This window comes from Triturus cristatus, chromosome 4_2 (assembly GCF_964204655.1).
Source record: "Triturus cristatus chromosome 4_2, aTriCri1.1, whole genome shotgun sequence".
NCBI lineage: Eukaryota > Metazoa > Chordata > Amphibia > Caudata > Salamandridae > Triturus > Triturus cristatus.
The window spans coordinates 302895681-302911300 of NC_140586.1; the positions used below are offsets into that span (position 1 = coordinate 302895681).

Below are 15620 nucleotides of genomic sequence, written 5' to 3' on the forward strand. Positions count from 1 at the left end.
GTTTCATTCAAAATTGAGGAATGTGTTTGTCACAAAGTTGTAATGGTTTTAGTTAACCCTCCGAATAGAAATATAACACTCTAGTTCATATCGGGTATAAAAAGATTAAAAAGAAAAAGTTATACATTTTAATTCATATTAATCGGCCAATAATTACCTTTGTTTGACAGTGGCTGCTAAAAAGGTAGCAACAGAGAAATCGGTATAAACATCAAGCAATAATTGCAAATACATCAAAGCTGGAGGAACCTGCTTAACAGTCATACTTGTTAGCAGTGGAACAATCAATTCAAGCCTATGCTTTTTGTAAAAGCAACAGAACATGACAAAGTGCATTGTGTCCTGTGGCAATTACCATCACAACCAAAAGGGCCGGGATGACCATAAATCAGACTAGAGTTAACAATCAACAGTAAGTGGTGAGACATGTTAAGCCTGAAACGAGTTAATGAACAAGGATAATAAGCATTTAAAAGTAGTCTGTAAAATGGCATAGCCCCTTACTGAGGGTTTCATTAACTCCTCCTCCTCCCATGAGGACTGTCTCCACTTCAGGAAGTTTGTGTGAACCCACACAAGGCAGCCTTCACAATCTTGTCAGGGTTATCAAAAAGCTGATGCCTTCTTAGTTCAGGAGCGGCTGGCACGGGGCAGGGAAGGGGTGTAAGGGGGTGTACAAAAAGAAAAAAAAACATACCTCCTCACCGCACCTCTCCTCTGTCATCCCACCGTTGCCTCTCCGGGCTGGTGTACCAGGAACAGGAAGCACCCAGGCTGAGGCTCTCTTGAGCCAATCACAACTCTGCCATGCAGCGTTGTGATAGGTCTGAGTGCGTGCTATGGCGCTCAGCCAGGGAATTAGAGCCTGGGCATGTTCTCCACCCAGGCTGTAATGCAGACCGGGTGGAAAGCGTGCAAAATGTGCATGACTGTTTGGCTTGCAGATGTGAGGCTAAAAGACATTCACACTGACCAGGCCAATAACTCAGGCAGTGCCAAGAACTATTGGCTTTACCAATGCTTGTTTGGTGTTGACGGGGTCTTGCTGAACAAATGTGGAAGTGATAGTGGAGCTTTGAATTCAAGCAAGCATGTGGCATATTGGCCATAACTACGCATAGGGAACTTGGGAACCAGTGCGAATCTCGAGGTCGGCTGAACTATTTGTGATGCTGGGCAAATCACTTACGCTTATCCCTGCCTGCGACAATAAATGTGTCACTGTGTAATCTATATACAACAATTACATCCACGGGTCTACACCTATCAGTTGAACAATGAGAGACTTGAAAACGAAATGTTTTCCAACCTTCTTGGCTACAGCAAGTTGCACAGAAATACCTTATTAAAGGACGGATTCCCATCACTCACCAATAGTGACATGCTTCATCATCTGGGTCTCCTCATTAGTGTCACACTAGTGGCACTGAGGGCTGCAACCCTTTCAGAAGGAAAGGGGAGCCCGAGGATGTTTTAAAGGGGGTATCAATGTGGTACTAAATATCACCCTACTTATTAGACCTACAGATAAGAGCGATTAGGTTGTGTGGGAATGAAAAATGCAGTGCAAAAAGGAATTAAGTGAAAGGTGTATTAAAATTGAGCTGTGAGAGACCCAACCTGGTTTAATATCTCTCAGAGCCCAACCTAAAAACAGTGCAAATGACAGTTTTCAACAAATAACTGTCTAGTATGTGAATAGGGTCAACATGTTTCAGCAAACAGGGTAACTTTTATCCTATGCCTTCTTCAGGACCACTAAAGAGTTGCTACTGCAAACGTGAAAAACGATATCTAAATGAGTACATACAAAATGGTTGGAACAAATACAACCATATCACCTGTAATCAGGAATGTACAACGTATCCTCTGCAATTGACGTAATGCTGATAGCATCTGTAACAGAGTGATAAAGGTGGGCACACTTATTTAGAGTCACAAAACTCTCATCTTCAAAAGAAACAACTAGAATTAATCAATATTGTGATGTCATTAATCATCATCTAAATTACTACTTTGTAAATACATGCATTTTCGTTCTTACCCGCAATGCATAAGAAGACCTCACCTCACCTGGCTGCGGCTCAGGGAAAAGGGAGGCACCGCTCTATCAGAAAAAGTGGAAAAAGACCACATTAGTTATGGTACCCTTCCGATCTCATGTCCCTTTCATTAATCTCAAATATAGCAGGAGTTCCATGCACACATATCACACAGGTCTGTCCAAAGCTTTTTTAAAGAGGTTGTTATCAAACGATACCAACACTGTTTGATTATTAAATTAAAACAGTAATGTGACTTAGATGTTGTGCCACCATCAAATCCTGAATTACTCATTATAAAGTACTCTTTAAATACTTTGGAAATGCTACACTCTAGTGTATATTCCATGCACTAGGAAAATATTGAGGTCTTGTATGTTCATTACAGGATGCCCATTACTAGAACCAGACGCCACTAGTTGCATAACAAAAAATGGTTTAAACACATACATATATAAGTATGCGCACTCTGTTGTTATTGCATTGTGTTTGTGGGCCTCACCACCTCAACTAAATCTGTGCTTGGTTACAATATGCCTTTTGTACATGTAAAATACGATAAAATGAAATAAAATGAAAAACGTGAGTTCAAGCACTCTTAAGATCTTGTGTGTTTACTTAGGGTCCGATATACGGAATCAATATCAGCTTCCCTTCTCCTCTAATGTTGTAGCCCAACAAAAGCAAGTATGATATTAATTTAACTTGCAGATTTATTCACATGCAGGTGGGGACGCCCAAAATTATCCTCAAGTAACACAGTGAGCACCAACATTTAGAACTAGGACCGCATTTGTCATGGTGCTTACCTCTCCATCGGTACCTCTGGCGGTCTACCAAGCCGTCTGGAGAGGCACCGGCTGCGAGATGCCAACATGTTTATAAAAGACAAAGAACCCGGAAACCACGTCTAACTTGACGCGTGCATCTTACGCTCATCACGTGTTCTCTTACGTTTTTGATGTTGTCGGTTTTCTGGGAAATATAGTCTACTCATATCTATTCTTATTATATGTAGACCCGTCGCAATACTACAGAACGACAGGTCATTAACTGCATGCACTAACCTGTGGAGCCATTCAGCGGAAGATGTGTGCAGCAATGTAGAATCATTTCTCCGTATTGCCGGAAAAAAGTCTAGCTAGCACACCAGAGTTACGGTGTTATTCAGCACTGACCCTCTATCACATGCATGCCATCTTCTATGGGTATTCCACCTTTTTTATTATTATTGCCAAATTGTCATAGTTTGATCGTCTGTCATATTTTGTATTTTCATTGACCTATCGGCATGTAAGTGTATCATCCCATATTGTTGTTTCCTCATCATGCTTACCCAGTAACATAAACATAGACAGATAAATATACACATGAATAATCATATCAACAGAACATGTATAATTCACGTGTCTTATATGGGTATTCCACTTTTTTTGATATCCCTCTTGAATCAGTGGCAGACCACATACCCCATCCTTCTGTTGTCCTACAATAAGGAGAGAAGGAGAGAGAGGGAATGCTGATCCATACTTAGACCAATCACATCCATACTTTGTTCAGTATTACAGCAGTACCCATGGTATAACATCGTTCAAGCCCAATTTATCCCTCTGCAATCTGAAGATCCATTTTTGTTCTCTAATTATTAGGAACTTGGAGATGTCTGTGACATGTTCAGGAATGTAAGGTTGTTCTAATACCATCCAACTAAAATCATCCGGTCGGTGATTTGCTTCTAAGAAATGGCTTGTTAACCTTGTTGCCTGTTTCTTGCACCTCACGGTGCTCTTGTGTTCTGAAATTCTAAATTTCACCCTCCGGGTAGTCATGCCAACGTACTTCAAATTGCATGGGCATGTGATAAGATAAATCAGTTTTTCACTGTTGCAATTAGTGAACCTCTTTTGGATTCATGGTCTTTCAGTACCTATGTCTATTGTTTTGGATTTCTGCGTTTACGTACAGACCACGCACGATCCACACGGGTAATGGCCCTGAACAGCAGGGAGATCCCTGACTGTCCCTACTGTATGTGTATTTTTTATTCTGGGTCTGGTATGGACCAACTGATCCCATAAGTTCGTACTCCTTTTAAAGGAAAAAAGTGGAAGTGGAATCTGTTCATTGCCAATATTAAGTATCTGCCAATGTTTTCTGACACTTTTTTGTATACCATTGGACATCGTACTGAACATACTGACAAAGGTAAGTCTAGACATCTCGCCTTTTGGTTCTGGTGGATCTAATAAGGCCTCTCTATTATTGTTTATAGCTCGTTTGGCTGAACGACGGACCAATCTTGTTGGATATTTCCTGGCACACAATTGAGCTGAGAGTATGGTAGCATGGTCTGCAAACCTTACTTTTGTTGAACAATTTCTACGGGCCAGCAGAAACTGGCCATAGGGTAAATTGTCCCGAAGGGACTTCGGGTGGTGGCTGTCATAGCATAATAATGAATTTCTAGCCATCAGCTTTCTGTATAATTCTGTCTCAAGGCCAGTTGGTGTGGCCATAATAGGTAAGTCCAAAAAGGCTATTTTATGCTTATCAAATTCAACTGTAAATTTCAAAAACTCATTTCTACTGTTTAGCCATGTCAGAAATTGACCAATAGACTCTGTCCCTCCACACTAAATGACAAGGACATCGTCTATATAACGCCTCCAAGGACGTACTGAGTCCAGAAATGGATTGGTTTGCGTCAGCACATGTTCCTGTTCAAAACCATGTACATAAAGATTTGCCAGACTAGGAGCAAAAATGCTTCCCATGCTGGTGCCAGAGGTTTGCAAATAAATGGTGTCTTCAAATCTGAAAAAGTTCTCTTTCATGGCAAGTTGAGCACATGCCATGATAAAATGCACTGGAGTGATGGAATCCAATTCTCTGTCAGTTAACAGTAATGTAATGGCGGCCAGTGTCTAATCCTGAGGGATTGAGGTGTAGAGAGACTCTACATCAAAGGAAACCAAAACATCCGTTTACAAATTGAAATCCACTTCTGGTAAAATCCGTAGCACATCCTTAGTGCCTTGTAAAAGTTTGGCATTTCTTTGACCATTGGTCTCAAAAAGTGGTCTACAAAGGTGGAAAGCGGTTCCAACAGCGAGCCAAGGCCCGATATAATAGGGCGTCCTGGAGGTGGCCTCTGTAGTTTATGTACTTTGGGCAGTACGTAAAAATAAGGCATAACCGGATGTGTTGTTTGTAAAAAAGCTGCTTCTTGTGCAGTGATCCATCCTTCGCTCAATGCCTCTTCTATCATACTGGAGATGCTATTCTTTATTCTCTCTGTAGGATCTTCTTTCAGAGGGAGATAAGATTTCCTATCGGCTAACTGTCTCAAGCATTCTGTGCGGCAGATATCTGTATCAAGCAGCACAATTGCTCCACCCTTATCGGCCGGTTTGATAATGATCCGGTCATCTGATGTAAGACTACGTAAAGCTGCATGTTCATTTTTGGGGAGATTACAAAATGATTTATCTTCTTTATTACAAAGTGCCATGACATCTTCACTCACAGCTTGTTCAAACGTGAGAACTTGTGCTGGTATTTAATGTGCCGGGGGGTTAAAGGTAGATCGCTTTTTTAGACCAGTGTTGGTGTCAACTGAGTCTATGGATTCATCTCGTTCTTTTTTGAAGAAAAAAAGTAAACAGATTTTTCGAAAGAATTTAGCCAGCTCACAGTGGGTCTGGAAGGGATCGCTTCTGAAGGTAGAGACGAAACCTAGACCTCTATTTAGAACTCTCTGTTCATCCAAAGTTAAGGATCTTGAGCTTTGATTATCACTAATCCGTTTCCGCACTGGTCCCGGGTTGACCGAGCGGTTTCTTCTTGCTGCTGCGTAGACTCCTGGATGATGGAGGGGGGCTCCAGTGGACTTGGGCCTGTTGGTTTTGCCGTCTCCCTCTGGAGCACCCGCGGCCAAACCCTAAAAAAGGCTGGTTGTTGAAATTGTTTGGGAATACTGGTGGTTGGAATGGTCCCATTGGTGGTTGGAAAGGATTACTGTGTAATCTAACTTGTGAGCGCTTAAAGCGCTCCAATACCATCAGCTGGTGTTAGCACTGTGGCAAGATAGAGGAAGGAACAAGTGCTCCAATACCAGCGTATTGTGCAACAAAAAAAAAAGCAGCAGCGATGAGGGAGGTGATGGGGCAATGGGTCAAGCAGGAAAGCAGGAGGGGATGGGGAGATGGGCAAGCAACGACAGGAGAGGGTGGGAGAAATCAACAATGAAGGGGGAAAAATACCTTAATTGAAGCAGGATGAGCAACAAAAATGAATGTCATTGTGTAATGTGGTGCTCCAATACCATTGCCTCATGTTCGCACTATGGCAAGAAAGAGGACAGAGCGAGCACTCCAACACCATTGGATTGTGCAACAAAAAAAAGTGCTGTTCGTATTCTGAAATCTTTTTAAGAATTGCATTTGTTAATGAACACACAGATGCATTTTAGTGGCATGTGTGTATGTGTACAAGGGGGACTATAGCAAGACGGAGGACGAAACTTGCGCTCCAATACTATCGGCACGTGTTTGCGCTATGCAAGATGAAGAAAGGAGTCAGAACTCCAATACCATTGTATTGTGTAAAAAAAATAAACAAGTGCTGTTCGTATTTTAACATCTTTTTAAGAAATGCATTTGTTTATGAACACACATGCATTTTAGTGGTATGTGTGTATGTGTACAAGGGGACTATGGCAAGACAGAGGATGGAACTTGAGCTCCAATACCATTGGCTTGTGTTTGCGCTCTGCAAAATGAAGGAGGGAGTGAGAACTCCAATACCATTGTATTGTGTAAAAAAAAACAAGTGCTGTTCATGTTTCAAAAACGTTTTAAGAAATGCATTATTTATTGTACAGGTGCATGTATTTTAGTGGTACGTGGGTGTGTGTGCACAAAGGGAGATGACATGTAAACACATGTACTCCAAAGAAAAAAATAGCTCCGCAAACCGAGAGCAGTGTAAGGAGACATGTACTTGGTCCATGCGTTTTGGGGGGGCTGAACACAAGAAAAGGGCATCACGCCCGTATGCCATAACAAATGGCATTAAAAAAAATGAGTGACGCTGAAGTTTACCAATGGTTGGTGATGGGAGGCCTGTAAACCCATAGATAGAACACAACACGTCTCTTCAAGACAGCATATGCACTGTCTAACCGAGACCTAAAACTTAGCTCCTCCGGATGATGGAAACAAGTTAAAGGCTTTGATCCAGGATCTTAGAATGTTACTTCTTATCCTGTACTTGCTGCTTTTCCTCCATTGACATTTGTGACCTAGCCTACACCTATGTCTCTAACTATTTCCCTTTTCCTTGCCCCCACACAGGAGGCGGGGCCGGCCCCGAGCGGGAGCGGGCACCATTGGGCGAGATAATGAAGACTCCTCCCCTGCAGGAGAAGCATGAGGCGGCAGAGGATCGCTCCCTGTGATTGGGGCTGGCCAATGCTCCTATGGGCATCCGTCAAAGTCTGCTGTGTCCTGGCCATCGCGGCCATTCTCACCAGCCAAAATGCTGTCGCTGCGAGGGCCTCACTGGACTGGCTGCTCACCGACCGCGGGCCCTTCCACCGTTCCCAAGAGTACACAGACTTTGTGGAGCGCCACCGTCAGGGATTCACCACTAGGTACAAGATTTACAGGTGAGCAAATTGTAATCGCGAATTGCATGGTGCTCTTATATGGCCTAGGGCGGCTTTGGATACAATGTAAACAAATTGTTAACCTAACCTCCCTCATACTGCTAGTCACCTTGTTTCATGGAAAATTTACTTTTGTCACCTGTACTGTAACTGTTCTTTGTGTTAGGGAAGCTTACCTATGCTCTACCAGTATTGTATGTTAGTGAAGCTTGGTGAACACCATCTCACTCAATAAATATATAAATATAGGAGTGATCATGGGTAAGGGGAGAGCACAGAGTAAAGGGGGGAGTGTAGAGTGCAAAGGGCACAGGGCCCTAGAGGATGAGTGGAGGGCGCCCAGGAATCACAGGGTGCCAGTGGCAGAGCTGGGGCCAGAGGGAGGATGGCAGTTTGCATAAGGAGAAAGGTAGGGCACAAGAGGGAGCAAGGTAGAGTTCAAAAGAGTGAAAGACCGGGTGCAAGAAGTAGAAATGAGTGCATGAGTGGAGGACAGGTGCCATAAGGGGAACTACAGAGTACAGGGAGGAATGCAGTGTGCAAAAGTGCACATTGACAACAGCAGTTCCCTCCTTCCCCACCACACACATTTAGAAAGGTGTAGTGGTGGGAGTGGTGTTGAGGCCTCAAACCGGAAGAGTAGTGGGCACGCCTCACTTAGCAACATAGATTAAAGGTGTGCAAAATTCAAGTAGTTTGCTTCTGTGTAATTACGTGAAATTTCAGCAAAATAATACAAAATTATGCCTAATTATGTGAAATGCAAGTCTGTCACTTTGCACTATATTTTACCAGGAGAAGGAATTGACGAGGACGGATTTTGAACTAAAAATGTGCAATACAATAAAAGCACCACTAAGAACAGCCACTCACTTTCTTCTGTTCCTGTGTGTTTGCGGTAAATTCTTCCCACATATACACGCCCAGTGTAATATTTTGTATGCCAAGTGCGTGTAATTATTGGCGTAAGGAGTACATTTGGGAATTCCGCATAGCAAGCATATTTAAAATTACAGATTAATATGAATTACTCCAGCATAATTTAACATTAACCCCGGCCTAGTGTGGAGTCTAACACATTCAACTCATAAGAGCTCCTAGCAGGGGCATAGCTCTGTAATTTGGGCTATACCAGCCGGAGAGGAGAGGTCCTGGCAGGTGCCTGGAGGGCATAGAGAAGGGCCTGGGACGCCATTGTGCCCAGGAGTGTGAGTGCCAACATTGGAGATGGAGACGCTACGGGGGGACTCACTTGTGAGGCAGCAGCAGGAAGGGTGTCTTCCAACCACTGACGCTTCCCCGGACTGAGTCGGCACACTGACCTTGCCTTGGGAAGAAACTGCTCACTGGAAACCCATCCATTTCCCATAGGTCACTGAGGTCTCCAGCTACTTAGTTCTGGCTCCAGCTCGCTGAGCCGGACAGGCAGAGCAGTCACTCAATACAAAGACGCATCCCTTGTGCTGTTTATCACTAGCTTGGAGATGAACAGCACGCAGGGGGAGCAGGGGGAGAGGCAAGCCACAAGAGGACCGCCGGGCGAGCAGCGGAGCAGGTAAACAGAAGGAAGGCAGCACCAGGGGGGTGTGGGGATGGAGTGGCCCTGGCGGTCAATGGTAAAACCAGAGCATCCATTTCTATTAGGTGTTGTGAATCTGCGTAGTGAAAATAAGGTAGCTGAGCCTTAACAACGAGCATGGATACACCAAGACTACTGTCATCAGTGTAGTCCTATATAGGTAAGTACAGATTTACTATTCTTAACTCCACGTCTACTTTGTTGCGGATATAATATTCTTCTCTATAGAGTGGTAGTCGATATTGTGAAGTGTATATTGTTTCGGGTCCATTTTTTTTATATGAGCTGGGGCGGCTCCTCCGTAATGGCGGAGGAGTGTCGCCTCACAGGTCAAAGTCAATCATAGAAAAATGAAATGATAATTAAACAATAATATAATTTTATTTTTCTGTGACTGACTGACCATTGCCAGTGCAGGGTGGGGCCTGGCCATGGCAGGGGGAAGAGTGATGGTCACTGTAAAGCGTGGATGTCACTTTCGCCGGCCGTCTTAGACCAGCCAAACCGACATGCACACTTCTATTCTCCAACCCAGCTATGTTGCACAGCCAGGTTGGAGAAACAGCACAGACTCCCATGCACTGTCTGAGCGGCAGACCAGCCTGCCCAGGCCAATCCTGGCGCTGCTCTCATGCTAGGTATGGCATGAGAGCAGCTCTTTTATTGGGCGGGGAGCCTGTGCTTTCACAGTGACCTCAGACAGCCACAGAGGCGTCCGTCGGCGACAGGTAAGTTTTTTTAATTGTTATGATTCCCCGTCTCCCTTAATCCCTCACTTTACTTTTGCGGCGTCCGACACTGCATATGAGATTTCTGACCTTCAACCCATAGACGGGGATTTAGGAGACTCTGGTGCGCAGGACTCCTCTCCACCATACACCGCTGCAATGAGTCACCGACATCTTGTGATGGCACCACTAGAAGAGAAAACTCAAGAAGGCTCTCTGAGAAAGGTTTGGGAGACCCTGAAGAGGGGGTGGGGATGAGAGAAGGTCAGAGAGCAAAGGGAATGGAAGGATAGTTTGACTGACAGAGGGGGCATGGAGTGAGCGTCTGTGCAAGCAGTGGAAGGAGGGAAGCTTGTTACAGAGTGGGGAAGTAGAAAGGGCCTGAAAGACAGGGTAGGAAGAGATTTTTTTTTTTAAAGAAATGGGAAGGAGAGAGTGCTAGTGGGGTAATGGGAAAGAAAAGAGGGCTAGCGAGAGATAGAGGGAAATATCGAGAGGGTGCAAAAGAGAAGATGGACAGGAGAAATGGGGTGCGAGTGGGAGGGCCAGTGAGAGATGGGGGAAAGGCGAGGGTCTGTCACAGAGATGGCCAATGAAAGAGTGGTTAAGAGAAAGGTCAGTACCATATGTGGTCCGGAGAGGATACTTGTGGAGAGAGAGAATAAGAGAAGGCCAGTGAGGGATCAGGAAAGAAAGGCAGGTCAGGGAAAGATGTTGGGGAGAAGAGAGGTCCGTGGGAGCGAAAGAAGAGAAGATCTGTGTGAAATTGTAGAAGACTTTTAAAAAACTGAAATGGGACGGACCAGAAGTGTATATGATGAAGGTGAGAGAAGAGGGCGAGTAGTGATGAGTAACGAGAGAGGGCGACTGAAAGGTGAGGAATAACGGGGGCGGGTGGTGGACTGAGATGAATGAGGAGAACTGGTCAGTGAAAGAGGATAAACAGGAGAGACGTACAGTAAAAGAAGAGAAAGACAGAGAAGGAGGGGATAGAAAGGAGAGACGTCCAAGAGAGTGACGGGAGGGTTGGATGACAAGGAAAAAAGAGCCAATCTAAATGTGAGGGCTGGGGAGATGGAAAGGAGCGCGTGCTGCAAAGAGCGATGACAGGAACTTGAAAGAAAACTTTAGAGAGAAGGGAGGCGAACAGAGAGAAGGAGAAAGAAGAAAGGGCTAGAATGTGGTGGGGGAGAGACAGGGAAATAAAAGGGAATCATTGTGAGAATGAGCACGGAAGAAAGAAATTGGGAAGGTGGGGAAACACCTGCAATAGAGGGCAGAAGATAAGCAGATGCGTGTTAAAAATTGCGTTTGTGGGAGAGATATATAGGGGAATGGTAAAATGGACATTCGAAATAGAAGCCAGAGAAAACTGTACGTAAGTGAAGGAAAGGAGAAAAGAGAGGAAGCAAAATGGAGGCGGATGTAAAGAGCCTTCAAAGCAAAAGAAGGGGAGAAAATGAAGGGGAGCACGACAGAGGAGAGGAGAGCCAGTGTGTGCGGGAGAGAGAGGGAGGGTAGCGGAGATGGGGTTAAGTGACATGAGGGAAGACTACAGACAGGCGGACGAAGAGAGAAGGTGAAGATGAGAGAAAGGTATGAAGGGATAGAAACAGGCGTGGAATACCAGAAGGAAACGAAGGGCAGCGGGAGAGAGGCTGTAATACTGTAGGAAAACGTGACAGGCGAGTGTGTGGGAGACAAGCGTGTGACCCAGCGAGCGCAGGTGACGCCAGGCCTTCAATACAACAACTGGAGGGAGAGAGGACCGGGTCTCGAGTTGCCCTGCCAGGGCTCCGTGTGCTGCCAGGCCCCACCAGCTGCTGCCTGCCCACAGATACAGTAGCGCTGGGTGGTTGCCATGGGACTCGCAGCCTCAGGGGGACGAGTGATGTCTTGTTTCCAGAGGCAGTGACACCCCCGGGCCCTGGGCGTCTCAAAGGGCACACTGGTGACGGAAGCACAACGGATGGAACCGCTCTCAAGGGCATGGGTTGGCGATGACGGAGGCGTCTGCCCGTCTGCCAGCTCCTTGGTGCCATCCAAGGCTTACGTTTCCTGTATGTCTGCGTACATTCCCCTTTGAGACTCCTATTATGGGTTGAGGGGTTACACAGCGTCGGCTGGAGGAGCGTCGCCCCCCCCCCCCCTCCCAGCTGCCTCAAAAACGTCAGGAAAGGGAAAATAAACTGATAATAAAACACTTTTTATTGTCGTTTTATGTTTCCTTTGCAGCAGAATCTTTGAGGGTGGGGCCAGGGGGTGACAGGGGTATGCACTGGTAACAGTACGCATATGGGTTTGGCTGGCCGTTTTGGGAGGGTCAAACTGACATGCGCACTGAAGCATTCTCAAACCTGAGGTGCGTTGCCTGTTTGGAGACAGTAGGCACAGGCTTCGAGGTTCACTGGGAGTACAAATTCAGGGAGCTCCGGCATATTTTGATGCTGTTCTCATGCCTAAGAGCAGCGTCAGGATTGGCCGCAGGGGAGTCTAGGAGCTGGTAACTCCCTTGCAATACCACTCTAAAAGAATACATTTGTGCCATCAGGAAGCTTCAAGTGATTTAATCAATTAAAGCCAATACCGGCTTCCAAACACCATTTAAATTTGCAAACTCACCAGTTGCGCACATTTTCATTTCTTTTAGGTAAACTGGCACCCTGGCAAGAAGGTTTGTATAGCTGTCTGCCCCTCATTTGGGTTCACAGCACAGGAGACTCCCTGCCTTACACTTCTGCTGGGGCATTTCGACTGTCGGAATTACCCGCCCAGGGACGGTTCTCTTTTCATAAAAAAAACAAGGGACCTGTTTTCCTTAAATGATAAAAGTATGGGCATGCCCCTCAGATCCCGCCCACCTTGACCACTGCTTGTAGTATGGCAGACGGGATATCCTTCACATATGCAATGGAGTAACCCGTCCGTCAAACTCTAAATCAGGCCCTAAGTACCGTATTCTGCTGACCTGACTTAATGTTCTGAAATTCCCTGGTTGTCCCAGTCTATTCTTAGTTCAAAGACTGGGAAAACACAAAACATTTTACAGCTCTTGCTGAATGATGACATTTAAAAATTGCTTCGCAGTTTGTGGGAGGAGGACTCACTCTGGGAGTGAGCACAGGAAGATGGAAACATTTCCAATATACAGAAAGGGCTGCACTGTGGCATGATGATCTAAGATTTTGAGAATTTTTTATTTGTTTTCCCGAAGCATGCTTCTGGTCAACAACATCAGAAACTGTAAACAGGAGCTGGACATAATAATTCCGCCTCCATCTCCTTTCATCGCAAATACGATTTTTAATATGCTCATATTTATTGAATGTTTATTGAGCTTGATCGAAGTTTTATAAATGAATTGGGTAGAACGAACATAAATTTATTGTGCAATATCTTGTCTGCGCAAGTCCTATATCAAAAATAAATACAAACTTGAAATGTCTTGCCTACAACTCCCGGTATGCAAAGTGCTGTTGACTAAAACAAAATCAAGTCTGTGGAAAGGGAGCCTTGATATCAAGAAGCCAAAAAGTAACTCTATAGCATTAAGAATCATTCCTCGGGTGTCAGGACCGCCTCTCCTGTGTCTTCTGGAGTAAACTTGGATTTGCCCTATACGGGAACACTGAGTGGAGTATGGGCCATCCTTCTCCTCCCTCTCCCCACCACCCATATTTAAGGTTCCAGCTGCATAATTCTGCTTTTTGTCAGGACCACAGGAATTATGCGACAGGGGAGGATCAAAATATGTGCAACAGTTTTGACTACATTATTCAGAAAGGAAAGGCAAATTTTGTGGCATAATGTGACACATTTTGTGATAATATTGCTTCATTAAGTTGTCATTTGTAATGTTAACAATGTCTGGGAAAGGGTTTCACCCCATTAGAACCAGTTTAATACCCAATTACAGAAACAAGCGACTGAAAGGTGACCAGTCAATGTTTTTGAAGGGCATTCCACTGAGCTGCAACAGGTGCCGCCTGTTTTTAGTAACTTTTGATCCATTTGAGCTTGAAATTTTGTTTTTTGATAAAATCTGCGAATTATGCAGCAGATGATGGATAATGAGGTGATTGCGGCAAATCCATCATTATGCAGAAAATACCATGGCTGCACAATCGCATAATTCCAGTGGATCTTCTCTTCGCTAACCCTGTTGGTGGCACCATAAGGTGAAACCCTTTCCTCATCTTATGGACATACCAGACCTATGTCCACTGCCCCAGTTCAATCTAGAATCTTGTGGAACTAACAAGATTGAATGGGATAATTACATTTGGAATGGCACCCCTTTCTGAACACTGCCAGCACTTTAAACATGGCACCCATACTTTGAAAGTGATGGTATTAGACTTGCAGACTTTGGCCTTGGTGGCATGAGGGGAAGAGTGGGGATGCACTGTTATTTCTCCCATATTGACTATTACTTTCTCCCATGACCAATATTCAGGACGGGGTGGGGTGGACTTGCCGTTGGGGGATCCCCTGACCCTTCCCTGGTTCTCCTCCAGCTATACTGGAGCAAGGAGCTCATCCTTAGCCTATGGAGACTAAAGCCTGGTGGTTAACAGATAGTGAACTAATAGAGGACCTACTGTTAGGATGCACAAGAATTGTTTACACTGAATACTAACTCAGTAGGCTTGGCTGAATGCCTCTGTGGTGCATTCACAGCGATTATAAGCGGACGAGCTATGTTCCATGTCAGGGCCTGAAATAGGCACAGAGAGGCAGATATGGTCTCACTTGAAACAAGGATACGGCATCTTGACTTCAAGATACACAACTTTTGCTAAACTAACCTTGTGGACGACATCAAACTGGCCAGGTCCCAACTAAATAATGTATCAGTGAAAAAAAAGAAGCCTATGGATGGCCTCTCGTGGAAGGCTATATGAGACCGAGGACAAAGTGGGCAAATTGTGAAACTGACTGACAACCAAGGAGCATGGCCCAGTGGTCATCATCACAGTATGTGACATTGAGGACCGAATGATGACAGCATAAAGATGCTGCAGATTATTATAGACTTTTATATGCTTGACACCTCCCTCCTGAGTACGCACAACGTCTTGCAATGGCAGGCCTACCACATGTTTTAATACAACGTAGGTGCAAGTGCAAACATCTGCAGACCTGACCTATGTTTGGAATCCAGAGGTAAGCACCACTTCCTAACGAACGTACGAAGGGCGCACACACTTTCACACTACATTTACAGTGGGAAAGTACCCCAGGCCGCAAGGCCACAATAAGAGAATCAGCCACACCTTGGAGGTGTCCCATGGAGAAAGATGACAACGTAGGTAGGGAACACCCACTTGAGGGTTCGTCCCTACCCAGGCAGTGAACACGCAGGTGTACCTGCGCGGCCACTCACCTACCCCAAGCTCCATCTCTCAAGATTTACTCTAGGGCTTCTCTGGCGGTAGTGAAAGTATCCCTCAAAGTTAACTCCTGAGTGAGAAAGGCCAACCTGAGCATGAGACATGTTTGACAGGCTATTCCGGTGGGTGGCACAATCAGTGCGGCAAACCACTACTAGCCAGTGCAGTACCCTACCTGGGTATGTGATGTATCTTTTTACAGGGCACTCA

The 15620-nt window shown here is 45.1% G+C and overlaps 1 protein-coding gene across 1 annotated transcript in view; it reads left to right on the top strand.

The window, feature by feature from the left end:
* The window catches only part of BRINP2 (BMP/retinoic acid inducible neural specific 2), a 253335-nt gene that overhangs the window by 153675 nt on the left and 84040 nt on the right, over window positions 1-15620 (top strand). Inside the window, exon 2 of the mRNA XM_085601606.1 lies at window positions 7397-7710. Coding sequence (XP_085457732.1) covers window positions 7472-7710 — 239 coding nt within the window. The 5' untranslated portion in view covers window positions 7397-7471. The remainder of the gene's footprint in view (window positions 1-7396; window positions 7711-15620) is intronic.